The sequence below is a fragment of the Callithrix jacchus genome, chromosome X (genome assembly GCF_049354715.1).
Source record: "Callithrix jacchus isolate 240 chromosome X, calJac240_pri, whole genome shotgun sequence".
Taxonomy (NCBI): Eukaryota; Metazoa; Chordata; class Mammalia; order Primates; family Cebidae; genus Callithrix; species Callithrix jacchus.
This window is the reverse complement of record NC_133524.1, coordinates 106539126-106561727: the sequence shown is the minus strand read 5'-3', so window position 1 is coordinate 106561727 and position 22602 is coordinate 106539126. Positions and strand designations below refer to the sequence as shown.

The window sequence follows — 22602 nt, the reverse complement described above, 5'->3', positions numbered from 1 at the left end:
AAATAAAAATAAAATAAACTCTAGTAAAGGGACTCCTCACCTTGGTGGTATTATGTACTCCTTGGGCAGTTTGGGGAAGTGTAATGGCTTCCTTTCAGAATAAATTATGTGTATGAAATAGAATATATAGGATTACAAAAGAAAATAATCATGTTGAATGTATATACAGTTATCAAAATGCTTTTAAAAGGCACATCTGTTTCTTAAATTTTGAGGTAATGATGAATGCAAATGATTTTTTGAGATATCTGCAATAACTAACATAAGAGGAAAATATGTGTAATTTACATTAAGATAGCATGCCAACCGCTGCTAATATAACTGTGGTTTGTTATCTACATTCCTTACTAAAGGAAATACCACACAGTCGGCCCTCCATATCTGCAAGTTCTGCATCTGTGGATTTGACCAACCAAAGATCAAAAATATTTTTTAAAAATAAAAATAACAATAGTTAAAAAAAATACGAATAAAATAACAGTACAACTATTTATACAGCATTTACATTGTATTAGGTATTATGAGTAAGCTAGAGATGATTTAAAGCAGGGGTGTCCAATTTTTTGACTTTCCTGGGCCACGTGGTAAGGAGAATTGTCCTGAGCCACACATAAAATACACTCATGGTAACTGATGAGCTAAAAAGAATTTTTTAAAAAACTCACAATGTTTTAGGAAACTTTACAAATTTGTGTTGGGCCACATTCAAATCCATCCTTGGGTGTAAGTTAGACAAGCTTCATTTAAAGTATACAGGAGGATGTGTGTAGGTTAGATGCAAAAACTATGTCATTTACATTAGGGACTTGAGCATCCATGGATTTTGGCATTTGTGGTGGCAGGAGTACTAGAAGCAATTCCCCATGGATACTGAGAGATGAGTGTATTTCAGTTGGAGTTAACGGACATGAAGATGTAATTATTTTTCTCATTCAAGAGAATGAGAAAATGTGATGTACTCCCGTAAGTCTAGTGGACCCTGTGGGGATTAAATGAAATCAAGATCATACATGTAACAAACCCAGTGCCTAGTAAACATTAGCTTGTAAGACGTATAAGTTATGTGCATTATGCAGTACATGAATATGTCCCTCAATAGAAGGTCATTCATTCATTCACTCATCCCCTACGTACCAAGAAAAAATGAAAAATTTACTGTCCTCAGGGAGACCAGCATGTAAAGTCTATAATGTGAAGAGGACAACAATGGGAGGAACAAAGGCAGCTGGCAAGAGCTGGGGTAGAATAGTTACAGAGGGCTTCCTGGAGAAAGTAACTACTGAGGTGAGTTTTGAGTAATGAATGTCTTCCAGGCCCACAGCTGGAGAAGAGCATTCCTGGCAGAAGTCACAGCATTTTCAAAGACACAGAGGCATGAAAAGTGGATAAAATACTCAGAGAACCCTAAAGATTTTGGTATCACCACAGTGTACAGTACAAAAAAGGGAGTGTAAGGAGATGAGGTTGGAGAAGGGGTTGGATAGTAGGTCATACGGTCTTGTGCACTGAGGACAACAGGGAGCCACTGAAAGCTTCCAAATGACAAAATGCTATGATCCTATTTGAGCTATAGAAATAGCTTTGGAAGCTCCAGGAATGGGCTTGGGGGAGCAAAGGAGACTAGCTGGAGAGAGATCACACAGAGCCAATTACTACCATTGAGGGAAGAGATGTGCAAGGCTTGGCCCAAGGCAGGGGTCCCTAGAGGGGATGGGTTTGAGAGATATGGCTCAGAGGGGATGGGTTTGAGAGATATGGCTCAGAGGGGATGGGTTTGAGAGATATGGCACAGAGGGGATGGGTTTGAGATATATTTAGGAGGTAAAAGCAGGAAGACTCAGTGATTTCCCCACACAGCAGCCAGTATGATCTTTCCACAAGCAGATCAGGTAATGTTGGACTATTTGATAAACAGTATGGAGACAAATGGAAAGCCAGCTGGAAACAAAGTTGGATCTTTATCTTGCACTGTATATCAGGATATATTCCAAGCGAATAATAGATTTAAATGTAAAAAATATATAATAAAAGGAATTATAAACATACCATAAGAAAATATGGGATATATATATTTTTATAACCTTAGAGTAGGAAAGGGCTTTCTAACCATGACTCTAAACTCAGATGCCATAAAATAAAAAATAAATTACATAGAAATGTAAAAATCTGGCTGGGTGTGGTGGCTGAAGCCTGTAATCTCAGCGCTTTGTGAGGCTGAGGAGGGTGAATCATGAGGTTAAGAGATCAAGACCATTCTGGCCAACATGGTGAAACCCCATCTCTACTAAAAATACAACAATTAGCCAGATGTGGTGGCGTGCACCTGTAGTCTGAGCTACTTGGGAGGCTGAGGCAAGAAAATCACTTGAACCTGGGAGGCAGAGGGTGCAGTGAGCCGAGATCGCACCACTGCACTACACCCTGGGCAACAGAGTAAGACTCTGTACCCCTCACCCCCCAAAAAAGAAATGTAAAAATCCTGCATGGCAAGAATAAAACATTAGCAAAGTCAAAGACATACAACTGAAGACAAAATCTGTAGCTCATATCATAAAGGGTAAACTGATAATATTTATATGTAACGAGCTCTTAGGATTCAAATTTTGTAAAAAGGTCAACACAACTGAACAATGAGCATATAATAGGTGCATGTAGTTCAAGGAAGAGGAAATCCAATGCCAGTTTTATTTTATTTTTGAGACTGAGTCTCACTCTGTCGCCCAGGCTGGAGTACAATGGCATGATTGCAGCTTACTGCAACCTCCACCTCCTGGGTTCAAGTGATTCTCATGCCTCAGCCTCCCAAGTACCTGGGACTACAGGTGTGCACCACCACACCTGGTTAATTTTTGTATTTTTAGTAGGGACGGGGTTTCACCATGTTGGTCAGGCTGGTCTCAAACTCACAACCTCAGGTGAACCACTCGCCTTGGTCTCCCAAAATGCTGGAATTACAGGCTTGAGCCACCACGCCCAGACAAATGCCAATTTTAAATATGCAAAAAAAACCACTTGGTTTCACTCAAGGTGAAATTCAAATTAAAATTGAACTGATATACCTTTTTTTTTTAACCCATCAGATGAACAAAAATGCAATTTGATGAGGCCGTGTAGAAAGAGACACTCCCATACGTTGCCAGTAAACATTTAAACTGGTAGCACTTTTATGGATTGGAAATATCCAACAAAATTACAAATGCATATACTCTGATTCAGCATTACCACTTATGGAAATATATCCTATAGATATTCTTGCACACTTGCAAAACGGCAAAGGTACCAGGTCATTCATTGCAGTGTTATTTATATTATCAAGATATTTGAAACAATCTAAATGTTCACCAATAGCAGACTGAACAAATACATTTATGGTATAGTGTTTTAACCTTGTGTTATGATTAAAAGCAAGAACTGTAGCACCATACTACTGGGTTCAAATCCTGGGACTGTCACTTGCTATCCGAGTACGAGTTTCCTCTTCTATAAAAGGGAGATAACAATAACACCTGCTTAAAAGAGTTATTATAGGGATTAAATGAGTTAATGCACAGGAAAAGTGTGAGACAATATCTGGCATATAGTTGTCTTATATCGAAGGTTTGTCATTTTTACTGTATTCCATCATCCATACAATGTAACACTATGCCATGATAAAAAAAGAAAGAAAGAGGAAGCTTCCTCTGGGCTCACATGGAAAGCTCTCTAAGAAATATTGCTAAGCAAAACAATAACAACGGGATGGTTGTGTATATGTTATTTTAGGATGATTGTCTGAAGAAGGGGGAAAATAATTGTTTTAAACTGACTTGTATACGCAAAAAAACCTGGTAGGATATGCAAGCAACAAACATGGTAGTTACTTTTAGAGTTGCAGCAGGAACTATATGGATGGAGGGAAGGGAGGGGAAAGACATTTTTCACAATATGGCTTTTTTATATTTTAGGTTTTTGGAATTAAAATGTATAAAACATATAAATAAGTTAAATCAGAGAAGAATCAATTGGTGAAGCAAGCTGATGTTATATCCCTTCTTCAAATGTTCAAAGACTTCCCATAGCTTTGGCAATGAAGACCAAACCCCTGACTACAGCTGACAAAGCCTTCATATCTGACCCCAGCCTGCCCTTCTGGCCCGGTGTCATCCACTCTGCTTGTGCTCCCACTGCCACAGTGCGGTTGTACACGCCATTTTGCCAATCTACAAGGAGTTACCTCCCCTAGTTTTGTACTTGCCTAGTAAATTCCAATTCAGCCTTTGGATTCCTGTTTAAATGTCATTTCCTCAGGGAGCTCTCCTCTAAACCCCCAAACTCAATCAGCTTGTTTTGGTCTAAGTTCTCATAAGAGCATGTTCCTGTCCTTCAGAGTACTTATCTCAGTCATAACTATACATTCATGTAATATTTGACTCATATCCATCTCCCCGCCCCACCCCCACTAGCTTTTGAATGTTGTGAGGGACGGGGTGGTGTCTGATTTTTTGCTTATCAGAGCACCCCAGTGGCCAGTTTGGATCCTGGCAGGAAGAAGGCATATGTTAATATATGTGAGATGAATGGATGAATTACATGCGGGAGGCAGGAATGACTTCCAAATTTTAGCTGGGGTGATTGGATGGTGCTACTTGGCACGAACCACATGAGGAGCAGGAGGGCTGACAGGGAAGATAATGAGTTTAACATAGACAGGTTGGGTTTGACATATGCTTAAGACATTCAGGTAGAGATGTTGAGTAAACTATATCAGTGTGAATCTCCTAAGCCTGAGCTGTAGACAGTGATGGAGGGGACAAAACTAGACAGACTAGTAGTTAAACCATGAAAGCAGGCAAAACCATACCAGAGAATTTGAATGAGATGTAAGTCTAGATCAGAGCTCTGAGGAAATCAGTATCTCAGAGGAGTCAGAAAAATGAAGCTGTGAAGGAGACTTGAGAAGATATGATTGGTGAAGTAGAAAAGCCAGGAAAGAGAAGAACTTTGGAAGCCCAGAAGCAGAGCATTCCAAAGTGGAGTGATCAATACCACCCAATGCAGCAGCATTCCGTAGGATGAAGACTGAGAGACGGTCATCAGATTTGGTCAGACAGATACTGCTGGCAATTTTTAGAAGTACCATTTCTGTGAAAAGCTTGGTAGAGGATTAGATATCACAGTGAAGTGTTCTGAAGAATAAAGATCTTGAATAAGAAAACTCAAGGGCAGACCCAAGTGGCTCCCAAAGTTATGCACCATTTATGAGATGATTTCAGGTGACAAACAGATAAATATTTCATTTTTAATACTTTTGTATCTAAACTGTGTTAAAATAGACAACCAATACATCAAAGCCACAATCTCATGGATATTACTATGAAGCTTCTCGTAAAAGACTATAAGTTTTAGTTAAAAAAAAAACCTCAATAGATTTAAGGACATGTATTACAATAACACAGATGGTTACATGGATAAGACAAATATTGTCTTGCCCAAAGAACTAAATTTTTAAAAATATTGTTTAGACTATTCTTTTAGGATACTTAGCTGTGAAGGGAAGAGGGAAGACAGTTGCATGGGACTGCGAGAAAGTTTCTTAGAATGGGAAAAATTTGAGCATCTTTATTGGCTGAAGAGCCAGCAGTGAAGAAACTGTGGAAAATTCAGGTAATGCCCAGGTGCAGTGGCTCATGCCTGTAATCCCAACACTTTAGGAGGCTGAGGTAGGAGGATCACTTGAGCCCAAGAGTTCGAAACCAGCCTGAGCAACATGGCAAAACCCTGTCTCTACAAAATACAAAAAAAAAATGAGCCAGGTATGGTAGTATGTGCCCATGGTCCCAGCTACTTAGGAGGCTGAGGTGGGAGGACCACGTGAGCCCAGGAGGTTGAGGCTGCAATGAGTTGTGATTGTACCACTGCACTCCAGCCTGGGTGACAGAGTGAGACCCTGTCTAAAAAAAGAAAAGAATATATCCAGGCACATAAGTGATTAATTGATAGAATGAAGCTCCAGAGGGGGTAGGAGGGGTGGGAGCTAATCACACAGGGGTGTTATTGGCCAGAACAGAATGAATAGTACTTCTTCCAGGATGAGAAGGAGGTACATAGGAATGGATGTGGGTAAAGAAGCTTGTAGAGGTACAGCGAAGTGTTGAGAAAATTCTCATCCCCAAAACCTCAATTTTCTCAGTCATTTGTGGGGAGAGGAGGGATCCATTGAGGGTGGAGTGAACAGAAGGTTTGAATAGAAAGGACAGGAAGTTTGAGGAGGGTGGTAAAGATTTAGCATAGGACTTGTGAGGGCAATGTGTGGAGAGGCTGACCATAGACAGAAAATAAATTGAGCAATGGTACTGAGAGCACAATTATAATAGGTATCATGAAATTTTCATGGTCCTAATCAGAATGGCTTGAAAGAGTTCCTCCAGTAGGCCAAGACTGGGCACACTGAAAATGGATGGGACTCTTATCCCAGTTGGAAGGGACAAGGGATATGAGACACTTTCAGGAGCTAGTGAAAGTTTCAATGACAGATCATGGAGACAGAAGCTGAATGGGAAGAAAAGAAGAGGAAAGGAGTGGAGATTTGGGTCAAAGAAAGAACATAACAGCAGTTATGTTCTCACATAGAGGAGCTTTAGGGGAAAACAAGATCCTGGTGGCTGAAAAGAAGGGAATGCTGCGGTCACTGCAATTAAGAAGTCAAGACCTTGAGAAGGAATGGACATGTGGTCCTTACAAGAAGTTTCTCAAGATGTTGGCTCAAACTGTAATGGAAATATTGAGAGCTACAGTCCAGCGACTTCTAGGAATGTGGGGGAAGTGACCAAGAGGTCAAGTGATTAAAAAATGAGAGAATGGTAAAAGAAAAAGCCGTTTCCCCTAATGTAGAGATAAGTCTAGAACACACAGAGGGGCCTCTGGAGCATATGGGGCAGAGCAGAAAGAACAGCCTCCGTTAGAGGAAGCCACAGGCAAGAGACAGGAAGGGCTCTGTGCTCCATGAAGAGCTGCCAGCGTGGTTGGGGGTGGTTTGTAAGAAATATAGTTTGTTAATCAGCTTGATTCAATCACTCTGCATTGTATACATATAGCATAGCATCACCTTATATATATACACAAGTACAATTTGTCAGTATCTAATAAAAAATAAATTTAAAAATACCATAACACAAAAAAGAAAAAAGAAAATACAGCTCCAGGGGGTCACAGGCAAAAGTTGGAAGGAGAGTAAACAGGGAAATGAAGGAACGGGCCAAAGGAAAAAAAGAGTGGTATGGGTGAGACAGGTCCATGTACTGTGATGGTGCATAAGGTCTGCAAGAATAAGGGAGAAGTCAGCACGTTCTGCACATGTACCCCAAAACCTAAAATGCAATAAAAAAGAAGAAGAAAAAAAAAAGAATAAGGGAGAAGTGAGGTTACCATAAGGCGCCACCTACCCACCCACCCAAACCACAGGAAGACACACTATATGCTCAAGCAGGATCCTGCCTTTCAGGAAAACAGGGTTCCTGGGCATGGGAGATATGTACAGGAGAGCTGTCTTGTATTTGATAAAAAATGCTAAGCCATTTATTTCTACAAAACTACAAGAGACTTCTATGGAACAGAATCCTCAACTCTCAGCTTTGTCGGTTTACAGTAAAGTAATCTTCCCACAGCTCACTCTAGCTCCTTTCTCCCTCTGCAAGGCCTAGGTCTAATGCTTGGGACCAAAGGTGAAATCAGCCTTAGGAAGAAATCAGACGTTTCTATCAATGCTCATAATTCCCCCCCAAGTGAACAGCAGATGGCAGCCAAGAGCTGGAAAAGGAGATGTGCCCTCAAAATAGCTCAAAGTTGGCCAGATAGAAGGTACTAGGGCCCATTAACTTCTGTGGGGTGGTAGATGCTCTCGTCCAGGTCCTGGAGTCAAAAGTCAGTGTGGCGAGATCACTCCACTTGTGCTGCAAGCTAAACCCTCACTGAGCCAGGTATCTATGGATTATTAGCAAGAACAGAGCATACTGTCTCTCATTACAGCCCTAACTATCTCTCACCTTGCCACTTAGGGAACTGGGCTATTGAGAAGATCTGCCCTAAGAAGATATAATTATCTTAGAGTTAGGCAAGTCTTAAGGATGTGGCTTCCTGGATTATTCTTTTGGAGGGAGGAAAGATGGCTAGTTGGTATTTTCCATGTCAGACCAGTCTAACCCAGCTACCTGACAGATTTTTATGGTGACCTTAGAGTACAAATATATTTAAATAACAGCCATGCAGATTTGGCTATGACTTCCATCAGACACCCCAGAAGCCAGGAATGATGAGTAGCAGGGGTCTGAGGCCCAGGGACACCTATCTGCCTGGTTCTATTCAGAATGCATGTATCTCCAAGACTTAACATTATTAAGAGGCTGTTTCTGCTGCCACAGGGGACAGACCTAACAAATGGCACAAGTCTCCTGGATTTTGGAACTTCAGACTTTCCTTAAAGCTTTGTGGAGAAAATAGTGCTTTTACAGCAAATCAAAAGGAAGTGTGCTTGGACATTGTGAGACCCCAAGTGGCCGCACAGGGTAAAAGCAGTCTCAAAGAACAGGCAAGTATGGAAAACTGACAGGAGGCAAATCTCTGGACTACAAGTAGACTCCATCCTGCAGTATGTTTCTGGGTTGACTAGGCCTCGGGGCTATCCCACACCAGATCTTAATATCTGCTGGAATGCCTAAGTTAGAGTATCCACTCATAAGACAAGAAGAAGCAGAACCCAACAGAAGTCCCAGACCATCTTCCAGTAAGCTCAAGGGCCCATGTGGCCTCATGCCACTTTTAGTATGGTAGAAATGAAACCCTTGCTTTCTGTAGGAAGGTAGGAACAGAAAAGTCTCACAACTGAGACAGAGACGCTGGTGGCTAACAATGAAAGAGGATGTCTTCCAATCACAAGGCCTTTCACGAAGTAAAGAACACTGAGAAGGAGGGCTCTCACAACAAGTCTATATGGACAGGCACTTCCCTTTCCATTTGTTTGTTATACAACAGAGGGATGGGATAATCTAAGGGTCACTGAGAGGTCGCATGTACATCAGCTTCCTTTCCAGGCTGCCTCTACCAGGTTGGTGGTCTCACCCTCTTCACCAAATTGTGGGGATTCAGTCAGGCTGGTAGGAGAAATTTTAGTTATAGAGAATATACACAAACCCTTTTGGAAGGCCTAAGGGTTTTTACTACAGTAGTTGGCTAAAGGCAGCCTTGTCCCCTTCGTTAAATAAATTAAAGTACAAATGAAGGAGTGTGAGGAGATTACCTAACTATGGTAATCTCCTTACTCATTCCAGATAGCTCTCTCAAGGGGAGGTTGACCAGGGATATTACCAACTAATGGTGTTTACTTTAGGCCTCAGAACCTGGCCTTTAATCTTCACCCTCTAATGGTGTTGACTTAAAGCCTTTGTCATTTAATGTGTGCTGAATAAAGGCCAGAGAGGCCAGCTCATGGCCGGTGGCTGCTATCTCTTTATAGCAGTCTCCTCGAGTATCTGTGAGTGACCATGTATCCCCCAGACTGCTCGTTCACTGTATTCTGTGTCTGAGTGAATTTATTCATCCGTCACTGAGTCAAGGTCTGCAGGACAGACCCCCACAGGTAGTGACTCCAACATCAAATCAAGGTTTCCAGGGGTTTATTTTACATGGCTGACAGTGATCTTTCACCTGCCTCTCCCCCAAATCCCATAATTACCCTAGTCACTGGACTTCTTGCCCCTTACAATATCTCTTTTGTTCTTGAGTGGACCAAGTGCTTTACTCTCTCCTTCTACCCCGCCACTCCACATTGAGGCAGGGAGAAGGCACAGCACAAGAGGGTGACAGAGTATGGGGGACTCCATGCAAACCCAATGCCACCATCAAGAACCCAAAGCCCAGGCCTGTGACAGGCAGTCAGCAGCACCATAGTCACCAGTGAAGGATGGATCTAAAAAGTCCCCAGATCCCTTGCAGGCCTCATCCATTCCCATCTCCACACTTTTGGGTACCTGGCATAAAACATGCTGAAGAAACAGGCAAGCAGCAGTTGATGATCCCAGTAGGCATTCAAGAGGCTGTGACTCCCGAAAACAGAAGGGAGTGGCTAGGTGTGGGGGTTGCATAGGAATGTGGTTTGCTAGCCTTACCTCCTTTCCAAAGCAGGTAGATGGGTACCACGTAGAGCATTACATGCTGAATGTAGTAAATCTCCAATTCAAAGGGGAGCTGTGAGGACAGGAGAGAAGTGTTTCAGATCAGGAAGCATTCATTTCAATAGAGTCCAAAGTTGACCTCCCTTGCTGTTCAGGACCCATATTTTAGTAATCTCATGCATTTCACCAATCACTTTTCTTTACAATTGCAGAGAAAAAAGAACAAAATGAATATTCTTCTGATCTACGCAGGATCTTCCTAGGTGTCTTTTGTAGAGAATGTACTTATAAATGTTCCACTAAGAAAGTCTGTAGGGCATGTGGCATACAATATATCCCTTTGGTGGTTTCTCATGTGTATTATTGGAATATGAAGGACCTGAGTGGTCCCTACAGACAAGAAACCTACTTGCCATTGTTTATCCAGTGTTTCCCAAACTTACTTAGCGAGTGACTCTTTTTTTTAAGTAACAGTTTGTTGTCTGCAAAATATACTTTAATAATTACAACCTTATATCACTTCCTGCTCCTGGAGACTAGATGGTGGACTATTTATAAATTTATTTCTCATTTGGCATGAATAACATATCATATGGAGTAGAATTATCCCCATATTCCAGATGAAAAAAAAAAGATTGCTAGGTCTCATAGGTCTAGATCCAAGAATAAAGTTTCCCCATTGAATATTTGGGTATCAGCCCAGCATTAGCCCTACTTTTGAATTTAGACCAAGCTGCTGGGCCAACTGTGGCACAGCTTACCAAAAAGAATGTTCTCACTCTCCCTACATCCAACACACCCACTCACTCACTCCTGTTTCCCATCCCTCTCAAAATGGAATCTCTGTATTATCAAAGCAGAGCATGTTCTGACCTGCCATCGGGGCCCTGCCATAGAGTTTTGCAGCAGGCAGAGAATGGAGACGGTTGGGGGCTAACTCAATTCTGGGGAAAAAAGAACTTTGGCAGCTGGCAAGGGGCCTAGTCTCTAGGGCTTACATAATCCCTAACACACACACACACACACACACACACACACACACCCCAAAGGATGCCAGGACAGACAAGGGCACCCAGGGGAAAGAGTCAGCTGCCTCCCTGTTCCCCACAGAGCAACCGCATAACCAAGACTGTGTGCTAAAGAGAGGAGGCAGCTACAGGCTCCCCACGCACAGGAGCCCAGGTCTGCCTTGTGCCAAGGGCTGAAACCAAAAAGATGGCAGAGCTCCCAAAATGGGAGCTGGGACAACTGTGGAGCCTGGACACAGACATTGGCTCTGGGTCTTTGAAATAAAAATCCACACGGAAAATAATTCCCCACGAACCCACATGCTGCTCAACTATTAACTTACACTCACTGAGGGAAATGTAAAAACTGAGAAAAGGAGGTAAGATTCCAAGTATCACTACAGACCCCAGCTGGAAAGGTCGTGAAATTAGTCACTGGGCATTATCAGTACAAGGTAGCTATGGAGGCCTGAGAGGTCTACGCTGGACCCTCACAGTACTGTGGTCTGAGATCACTCTAATATCTTAAATTTAGGTACTGCTTTACGCTTTTCAAATGATTTCACATCCACGATCTACTCAATGTCTCAAAATCCCCAGGAAGCAGGCAGGTAAATTATTATCCTCAATTGACAGATGAGGAAACTGAGGTACAAAAGGGTTAATAATTTCACTGCAGTTACCCAGAAAACAGAGAAGGAGGAAAAAGTCCCAAGAAGGCACAGCTCTCTGGGTGAAATCAACACCTTCACGTACCTAAGGGGCTTGACCTCTTTCTGAAATGGGCCTGGGAAGTCAGGCTGCTCTCCCCCAGCAAGGAACTGGGCCAAGGGCAGGCAGTCACTAGTCCCAGGTGTGTCCTCAAGCAATACCTCTCCCAACCTCTCAGACTCCAATTGCTGACCATCCACCTTGACTCACAGTGCTCACCTGCCTCTCCCTGACACCCAGGCCTTCTAGAAAGCAGAGTTTCCACCTGAATGTCCAGAGAGGCAGTTAAGCATTGCAGTTACAAGCTAGGACTTTGGAGTCTGTCAAAGCTGTATTCTAGATTTGACTCTGCTGCTCAGTAGCCGTGTGGCCTTGGCCAAGGCCCTTACCCTCTCTACCTCCATGTTGGCATCAGTAAAATGAAAATAAGTCTTCTGTTATAAGATTGTTGTATGATTTCTAAATTAAAAAAATATAACAAACACTCACAACTTCTTTTACGCCATGGACTATGAAAATCCCTTTGTAAACTGTCAATTTAAACAAATCCTCATAAGAACTGTATTGTTCCATTATCTGCATTTCAGAGATGGGGCACTAAGGTATAGAAAAGTTAGATAACTTACTCAAGGGTATACCCTCATTCGGTGACAGAGCCAGGATTCAAATCCAAGCAGTCTGGCTCTAGAATTTATAGTCTTAGCCAGCACACTCAGCTACCCTCTGCTTGCTTGCTCCTTCCCACAAAAGTCTGACTCATAGGAGATGCTCCACGGGGAGGAGCCACCCTTATGAACGGGAGTAGTCATAGTGGTATCAGCAACAGGATCAGGGGCAGGACATGCACATGTCCTCACTTGCCCCTCCACAAGGTGATTTACCCTAGTCCCTTCCTGTTTAAATGATCCTCATCTTCATAGCATGCTCTGCCCACCATCTGTCACCCTAGCCCCACATCACACAGCAGCCAAACTTGCCTGCAATATAGGCCTCCCAGCTCCTGAGCCTCTTGTCACTGGCCCACTGTATCTCTGTAGCCACCGTGGCTACAGACTTGAGATGGGGTGGCCAAGATACTGTCCCCACCAGCAATTTCCTTCCTCTGATGGCTGCCTCACCCCTACTCCAAGACTTCTCTACTTCAGGGGGCCACAAAGAGTCCTGACCTTGGTGCATATGCCACTGCAACCAGGGAAAGAGGAAACAGGGTAAGGAGAAAGTGTGGAAAAAGAAGGAGAGAAAGGGGCCAGGCATGGTGGCTCATGCCTGTAATCCCAGGACTTTGGGAGGCTGAGGCGGGTAGATCACGAGGTCAGGAATTTGAAACCAGCCTGACCAACATGGTAAAATCTTGTCTCTACTAAGAAAATACAAAAATTAGCCAGGTGTGGTGGTGCAAGCCTATAATCCCAGTTACTCGGGAGGCTGAGGCAGGAGAATTTCTTGAACCCAGGAAGTGGAGGTTGCAGTGAGCTGAGATTGCACCACTGTACTCTAGCCTAGGCTACAGAGCGAGACTCCGTCTCAAAGAAAAAAAAAAAAAAGAAGAAGAGAAAGGGGGCAAATAAGAAGAAACATAATGGCAAGAATAAGAGAGTTAAATGGGAGCCAAAAATTTACCACTTGTCATTTAATAGCATATCATATTTATTAAGTGCTTATATTATGCACCATGTACTGTGTTAAATACTTTCACATGTTGATATGGTTTGGCTGTGTCCCCACCCAAATCTTATCTTGAATTGTAGCTCCCATAATTCCCATGTGCTCTGGGAGGGACTCTGTGGGAGATAATTGAATCATGGGTGCATTTTTCCCCAATACTGTTCTCTTGGTAGTGAATACGTCTCATGAGATCTGACGGTTTTTATAAGGCATTTCTCCTTTCACTTGGCTCTCATTCTCTCTTGCGTGTCACCATGCAAGACATGCTTTTCACCTTCTACCATGATTGTGAGGCCTCCCAAGCCAAGTGGAACTATGAGTCCATTAAACCTCTTTTTCTTTATACGTTACCCAGTGGTGGGTATGTTTTTATCAGCAGCATGAAAATGGAATAATAAACATGTGTTATCTCATTTAATTATTAGAACTTTCCTATGAAGTAGGGACTATGATCATGCCATTTGACAGATAGGAAACTAACAGAGAAAGTAAGTAACATCCAAAGAAACAGCAATAAGCACAGGAATGGGGGAAAGGGCATTCAACAATGGGGAAAAGTTCTTTTTTTTTTTTTTTAAGAAATGGGGTCTCACTATGTCACCCAGGTTCGAATACAGTGACCATTCTCATGCGCAATCATGGTATGCTACAGCCCAGAGCTCCTAGGCTCAAGCAATCGTCCTGCCTTAACCTCCTAAGTAGCTGGGACTATAGACATGCACCATCATGCCCAGCTAAGACAGTTCCTTACTGAGCACTGATCTGGGCTGAGTTTCAAGAATTTTCCCCATTTTACAAATAATATCTGTGAAATGCCATACTTTCCCAGAAAGATTTCCAGTTGGTTAATTCATTTCTACACACTAGAGAACTCACACCTGGAATTCCACTCTAATGTACCTAGCCTGGTTCTTTTTCTCCTGGAGGAATCCTGAGGCTATAGACAAAAAGTCCTCCATCAATGCAATCAAAAAGTTAAAAGCAGTAAAAAATGCTTTAAATAAAACAGGTCCTTAACTATCTTATCACAAGTCAACATCCTTTTCATAATCAAAAGACCAGAATGGTAAAATTCTCCAGGCCTCTGGAGTTAGACTGCCTGAAACATTAGGTGCATGGACTCTGTTAATTGCAATAATCTCAACCTCCTTCCCCCCACTCTACAACCCTGGCAACTACACCACCGTCCTCTGCCATGGTGACCACTGATCCCACCACGCTCCTACTTCCCTGTTTACTTCAGTCACCTGAGCAGTCCCTTCACCTTCTTGCTTTAAGAAAACTTGGTTCTCTCTCTCTGAAGACACTGCTATCCTGACAGCTCAATCAAGTGGTGGGTGTTTTTCCTTTCATGTCACCTTGCACCACTGGGCCAAGGGAGTGCCACTCTGTGCCTCACAGATGCTTCTAAATTGCTGTCTCTTCCAAACCATTCTCTCTGCCTCCTTGCTCACCATCTCCTGATTTGAATCTCATGTCAGGAAACTATGGTACCCACTACTCCTTTCTGTTGCAATCATTTACGGCCCCCTCCATGTATACCCTCTCCACTTCAGTCTTTGAAGATTTTGCCTTTTCCCTCCCTGTGACTCATTTTCAACATTCCTTTGTCAAAATCCCTGCGGTATCAATATTTAGCAACACCCTGGCTCCTCCATGCCAGGGTGAGAGGCATCACCACCCTTGCCCTCCATGCCCCTCAAGATCTCCTCTCCATTTTACCTTATAACTTATTCACATGGTCACAACAATTATTAATAGCTGTCATCTCTCCATAACCTCTGTCATGCACCCTACTCTCCAGCCACCACCTCATGTCTGGCCAATTCACTCCCTCTAATATCCCTGCTCTCACAATTTTCCCACTTCAGCAGGACCTACAGTCCTGATCCTACCACCTTTTTACTGCCTCCTCACCAACCTCATGCACTCACTTCTATGCTCACCAGTGTTGAGTTCAAAGCCCATCACTCCCTTCGGTACATTCCCAACTCTCCTTTTTTCCTACTTACCTGGCAAAACCACATTCCTGGCTAAATCCAACTGACTTCACATCCCCAAACCCATGCAAGCAAACATGTCTGGACAAAAGTATAAAGCCATGATATTAACCCTTTACATTCATGACAATAAACTTCGTGCCAGACTTCCATGCTGCTCTACAATCTCACTATATTCCCAAGATTATTCACTCTCCTCTCTCCCAGATCACTATTTCCCAACTTCTGTTTTCCTCAAACCTTCCCCATCCTCCCACTTAGCTGAGGAAATGGCTTCCTATTTCAGTAGGGTGAGGGGCATGGAGAGCCATTCGAAGATAACATGCACAAGCTCCCACCTCCATATCTCCCTCCTCCCTGCACCCATCCCCCCCACAGCTGCTTTTTTTTCCTCTGCTACTATGCAGGAAGCACCAGTGGCGCTGGCTAAGGCTATTACCACCATTTCTGTACTAGATCCTATGTTTTCTCACCTACTCAAAAATGTCATACCAGCAATTGTCTGTTTTTCTCACTAGATCATTGCTATCAGAAAGCAAACATGCTAAAACACTTTTCATCTAAAGAAACTAAAGCTCTTCCATTTGTGTTAGTAATGGAGCTACCACCTCTATTTTCTCTGCTTTCCTTTATACTTTACAGCAAAACTCCTCAAAAGATGTCTCTACTCATTGCCATCACTGCCTTTCCTCTGAAGTATTCTTCCATCCAATTCAATCACATTTTCATTCCTACCATTCCACTCAAATTGCCTTTGTTGAGGTAACCAATGACCTCCATGTTTCCAATTCCAGTGGGCAACACAAGGATGGAGCCTAGCCCATATGGCATCTGTATGTGAGTTTTAAATAGGTGTTCCTTCTTCTGTCAAGGCTCAACCCCATGCCAGGGTGTCAGAGAGATTTTGGATACCACTCACTCCATTATGCAGTTAACTTGCAAAACTAGAGATGATAGTCCTGGTCAATTTTTAGACCTCATCTTACTTAATCCATCAACAGCATTTGATGCAGCTGATCATTCCTTCATCCTTAATAGACTTTCTGTGCTGGGGTTCTCACACACCACCCTCTGTTCTTCCTCTACCTCGGCTTTCCTTCTCAATCTCCTCTGCTGAATTTCCCTTATGTCCCTCATCTCTAAATACAAGACGGGCCAAGAACCACTTCCATGTCCCTCTTCTGTAGCTACTCTCACTCGCTAGTTAATCTTATCCAGGTTCCTGGCTCTAGATACCATCTGTATACTAATGACTCCCAAATCAGTAACTCCAGCCTGGAGTCAGGCTACTGAGATTGAAATTCTGTCTCCATGGATCGATCCAAGATGGCCGACCACTAACAGCTCAGGATTGTAGCTCCCAGTGAAAGCCCAGAGAACGAGACGACGCCACACTTTTAGACGAATTTTCGTCACTCACCGATCAGCCGATTCCCAGTGGAGGAGCCCCACGGGTCGCCAGCACGACTCTTGTGGCCGCCGCAGTGGTTTTGCCGGCGTCTCGGCGCAGCAGCTCTTCATGCAGAGCCAACGGGACTGCTTCCCCTACTGACCGGAGTTTGGAGCTCCGGGAAGTCAGAGCCGCTTGCTGCGGACTCAAGAAGGAAGCCAGACCAGAGATTCCCGGGCAGAAGAGCACCATCAGTCTTACCGCTGCTATTTAGGCTGCCACAGTGGGTTGCTCGGATCCCCACACTGGGAATCAATAAGTCGGACGTCGACTCAGAAAACTAATTAGAAAGGCGGTTCATCTACAATGAAGGGAAAAAAACAGCCTAAGAAGGCCGAGTATACTCAAAATCAGAACCCATCAGCAACAGAACAAGCCCTGATGGAAAAGGACTCATCAGCAGCAGAACAAGCCCTGATGGAAAAAGACTCATCAGTAACGGAACAAGCCCTGATGGAAAAGGACTGTGTTCCATTATCTGAAGTAGGCTTTAAAAGGTGGATGATAAGAAACTTCTGGGAGTTAAAGGAACTTGTTCTAACCCAATGTAAAGAAACTAAGAACTTGGAAAAAAGATTAGATGAAATGTTGAAAAGAATAGACAATATAGAGAGGAATACAAATGAACTTATGGAGTTGAAAAATACAACACGAGAACTTAGTGAAACATGTACAAGCTTAAACAGCCGAATGGATCAAGCAGAAGAAAGGGTATCAGAGGTCGAAGATCAACTTAATGAAACAACACAACAAGACAAGAATAGAGAAAAAAGGATAAAAAGGAATGAGCAAAGTCTCCAAGCAATATGGGACTATGTGAAAAGACCTAATATACGCTTGATTGGTGTACCTGAATGTGACGGAGAGAATGAATTCAAGCTGGAAAATACTCTCCAGGACATTATCCAGGAAAATGTTCCTAATTTAGCAAAGCGGGACACTATTCAACCCCAGGCAATACAGAGAACACCACAAAGATATTCCTCAAGAAGACCAACCCCAAGGCACATAATCGTCAGATTCACCAAGATCGAAACGAAGGAGAAAATATTAAGGGCAGCCAGAGAGAAAGATCAAGTTACCCATAAAGGTAAGCCTATTAGGCTTACAGCAGATCTCTCAACGGAAACCCTACAAGCTAGAAGAGAGTGGGGGCCAATATTCAATATACTTAATCAACAGAACTTTCAGCCCAGAATTTCATATCCTGCCAATTTAAGCTTTACATTTGAAGGAAAAATAAAATTTTTTAGGAACAAGCAAGTACTCAGAGATTTTATTACCACCAGGCCTGCTTTACAAGAACTTCTAAAAGAAGCACTATACACAGAAAGGAACAACCAGTATGACCCTTTCTAAAAATACACCAAAAAGTAAAGAGCATTAACATAAAGAAGAATTTTTATCAATGAAAGGACAAAATAGCCAGTTAATATCAAACGGCAGCAACCCTAAATTTAAATCGACCAAACCTCCCAATCAAAAGATACAGACAAAATCTAACGGTATATCCAAAGATATACATAGACTCAAAATAAAGGGTTGGAAAAAAAAAAAACGTACCAACCAAATGGAGAGCAAAAATAAATAAGCAGGAGTTGCAATTTTCACATTTGACAAAATAGATTTCAAAGCTACAAGGATACAAGGATAAAAGGATTAATGTAATAATAAGAGATCTTAACACCCAGATACATAAGACCCATAATGAGATTTAGATTCAACGAGACAGAAAATTGATAACGATATCCGGGACTGGAACTAAGATCCAGAACAAATAAACTCAATAGGGCTCTCCATTTTAAACACACAAAATATTCATTATCCACAAAATCTAACGATATATCTAAAGATATACAAAGACTCAAAACAAGGGGATGGAAAAAAGCTCACCAACCAAATGGAGAGCAAAAATAAATAAATAAAAAGCAGGAGTTGCAATTCTCACACTTAATAAAATAGATTTCAAAGCTACAAGGATGCAAGGGTAAAAGGATTAATACAACAATAAGAGATCTTAACACCCAGATACATAAGACACATAATGAGATTTAGATTCAACGAGACAACAAATTGATAAGATATCCAGGACTTGAACTCAGAACCAGAACAAATAAACACAACAGAGGTCTCCATTTTAAACACATAAAATATGCATTAACCACTTTAAACACTCAAAATATTGATCGGCCATTATTGAAACCCATTTTAGGAATGAAGTAATATTCCTTTTTCCCTCTTTTTCTTTTTTTCCCCTTCTTTTTCTCTTTTTCCCTAAAAAAAAAATAAAAAAAAAAAAAGAAATTCTGTCTCCATCATTTCCTCCCTATACAACTTTGGGCAAATCACTTAATCTTGCTGAGCCTCGATTGAATTATTCATAAATGGGAATAATAGTACCTACTTCATCCGGCTGTGGTGAAATGATATCTGTAGAATCCCTGACCCAGTGCTGGCATATGGTAAGTGCTCATTAAATGTTGGCTGTTATAATCACTATCCTCCTTTTTAACATCAATCCAGCCAGTAACTAGGAAAGCCAGAATTTCCATCACAGGCAGTAAGACTTAATGCCAGATCTTTCTAGGTCAAAAGCTGGGGTTTCATCTCATCATTCTGCCTCAGCAAGGGATGGTATCACCTGGGCTGTCCCACATTCCTAACTCACTCATTAGTATGTTTATCAGATGACTATCAGGGTAACTTTAGCGCCCCACATTGGTCCATTCATTTGGCCTATCTCTAAACCAGAGTTTGTCACTGGAAACCTCTTTATTTCTTAAAGGAATGTCAACACCACTCTCCTGTTCTTACCCAAAACAGTCCTATTCTCACTTTCATCCAATTGACCAAAAACACCTATTAAGGCATGCCTGGGTGACAGGTAATGTGCTTGCCTCTTGTTATGTGGCAATGATGAAGACATCTTGTAGGGTAGAAACTCCTGCCCTACAACAGTTCATAGTCTAGGTGAGGAGGCTAACAGATAAGGAGAAAATATCAGTGCAGCAAAAGATCATGGGAGGCCCTGTAGATCATGTTTGGCTTTGGTATGAATTTTCTTTTCTTTTTTTCCTTTTCTATTTTGAGACAAAGTCTCACTCTGTTGTCCAGGATGGATTTCAGTGGCGTGACCTTGGCTCACTGAAACCTCCACCTCCCTCCTGTGTTCAAGCGATTCTCCTGCCTCAGCCTCCTCAGTAGCTGGGATTACAGGCATGTGCCACCATGCCTGGCTAATTTTTTTTTTTTTTGTATTTTTAGTACAGACAGGGCTTCACCATGTTGGCCAGGCTGGTCTCGAACTCCTGACCTCATGATCTGCCTGCCTCCACCTCCCAAAGCACTGGGATTACAGGTAGTTTGAATTTTCTAAGTGAGTGAGAGGCATGCATGATATGTAATTTTGCAGGGCACCTTTTGGTGGTTGTGTTCAGGGTTTGCTACTTGATGCAGAGGGACCAGTTAGGGGCTGGTGATAGCAATGTCTAAACAAAGGCAGACACAGATTTGAGAAAACGTATGGAAGTTGAATTGTCAGGACTAATTAATTGACTGGACAGGGGATTGTGCAGAAATAAGGGAAGGAAAGAAGTCACAGATGACTCACAGGCTGTCGCTTAGATGAATGGTAGGATTTTGGGGCTTCTCCCTATGTTGAGATCTACAGTCTAGGGTGCAGATTGGAGGAGGTGAGGTACAAGAAAAGAAGCTGGGGCCATGCTGAATTTGTGATGCCAGTGTGACTGCCTGGGAGAGAAGCTCATAAATCAGTGGGAATGTGGGTGGGTATGGTTCTGAAAGAGGCTAGAAAGGGTGAGAAGAATTGAAAGTAAGGTAAATGATAGATATGTATAACTGTACATTATAAAATATGCACATGTAAATGTACATTGGGACAAACATGGAAATGTAAAAGGATGAAATTCTATTAGAATAGAAATCTAATTTTTTTTATACACCCAATGGAATGTCTCTTGCACCCCATCTGGTGGACCCCTGGTCCTCAGTAATCTTTTGAGAAGCAATAATGACTGGAGAGAGATGGAAGCTATAACTAAAGGGTAGTATCAATATTGAGAAATAACTGTTAAGAACAGAAGAGTATGTATAGACTGAAGGAAGGAGCCAGTGGACAGAGATGCTGGAGAAGCATGAGGGAGGCATGCTTCAGGAGGCACTAGACATCGAGAGGACTGGGAGCAGGTGGGAGGCAATGGGACCCAAAGCATGGATGGAAAGATTAGACTTGGGCTCCCAGGAGATGAGGAAGAAAGGGCAGACTGAAGTGAGAATAACTGCGTGAGGGAGGGACGCATCCTTCAAATTAAGGGAGCTTACACCTCAGGAGCTCACACCATACTTCAGGTGACTTGGCCTTACCAAGAGTCCATGGCTCATAATTAGGTGCCAAGTGAGAGTAGGCACTTACAAAAAGAGAATCTGGTCTCAGCTTAGCCCTAAACTACAGCCTCTGAAAATAAATCAGGGAATCAAAAAAGATAATCCATCTCCTTCAGGGGAAATAATATAATCCATGGTTACAACTGCCTTTGATAATGTTCCTGCCAATGAAGTTTGATTTTGGAATACTTTATTTTCATTAACTGACCACAGACTCTAACTGTGACTTAATGGGGCTACAAACTCCTTAGGACAAAATACCACTTACTGTAAGAGGAGCCACAAAAGGAATGCCACAACCTATATGACCATCGATAGGGAACTAGTTAAATAATCCAGGATATAGTCATGGAACAGAATGTCACGTTGCCATTAAAAACAACAAGGTGCCATTAAGGAAACATTCAAATCCAGAAGGTGGGACATTCTACAAAATAACTCACTAAAATTTCAGTATCACAAATTAAGAAGGGAGGACTGTTCTTAGGTTAAAAAAATGAAAACTAGTAAAGAGATGTACCAACGAAAAGCAATACTTGAAACTTCCCTAGATCCTGATATTTTTTAAAAGATATTCTTGGGACAATTAAGGAAATCTAAGTGTACGCTGATTATTAAATAAGGTAGATGGTATTACAGAAATGTTGGTAATTTTCTTAAGTGTGGTAAGGTATTGTAGTTATACAAAATAATGACCTTAGGAGCTGCAGGCTGAAGTACTTAAGACTGAAGTGTTAAGATGTCTGCAACTTTGAAATCATTCAGCAAACTTAGATAGAAAGCAAACATGGAGAAATTTTAGATACTTTTGAATCTAGCTGAAGGATATGCAGTCATTGTTCACTATACTACTATTTCAACTTTTTGGTAAGTTTGAAAATTTGTACAGTAAAAACTTAGAAATTTTAAAATATTTAAAGAAATTTAAATAATATACATATAAACTAATATGGCAAAACCCTAAGATATAGTACATCAAAGAAGAAACAAGATACATTATTTCTGGATAATTTGTAAATATCTATCAAAAATTTAAAATGCTCATTCACTTTGACTCAGTAATTTCACTTCTAGGAATTTGTACTAACAGCAATACTTGCCCACATGCACAAAAATATATGCATACAGATGTTCACTGCAGCATTATTTATGATTACAAATAAATTCTAATTAATAAAGCAACCTAAATGACCATCATCAGTAGGAGAACTATCAAAAAA

At 41.9% G+C, this 22602-nt stretch overlaps 1 protein-coding gene across 18 annotated transcripts in view; it reads right to left on the bottom strand.

The window, feature by feature from the left end:
* Positions 1-22602, bottom strand: part of TMEM164 (transmembrane protein 164) — a 177307-nt gene that overhangs the window by 23996 nt on the left and 130709 nt on the right. For all 18 annotated transcript variants that reach the window (XM_078363542.1, XM_035289226.3, XM_035289230.3 and 15 more), the window contains one exon: positions 10140-10218. In XM_078363542.1, the coding sequence (XP_078219668.1) occupies positions 10140-10218 (79 nt within the window). The remainder of the gene's footprint in view (positions 1-10139; positions 10219-22602) is intronic.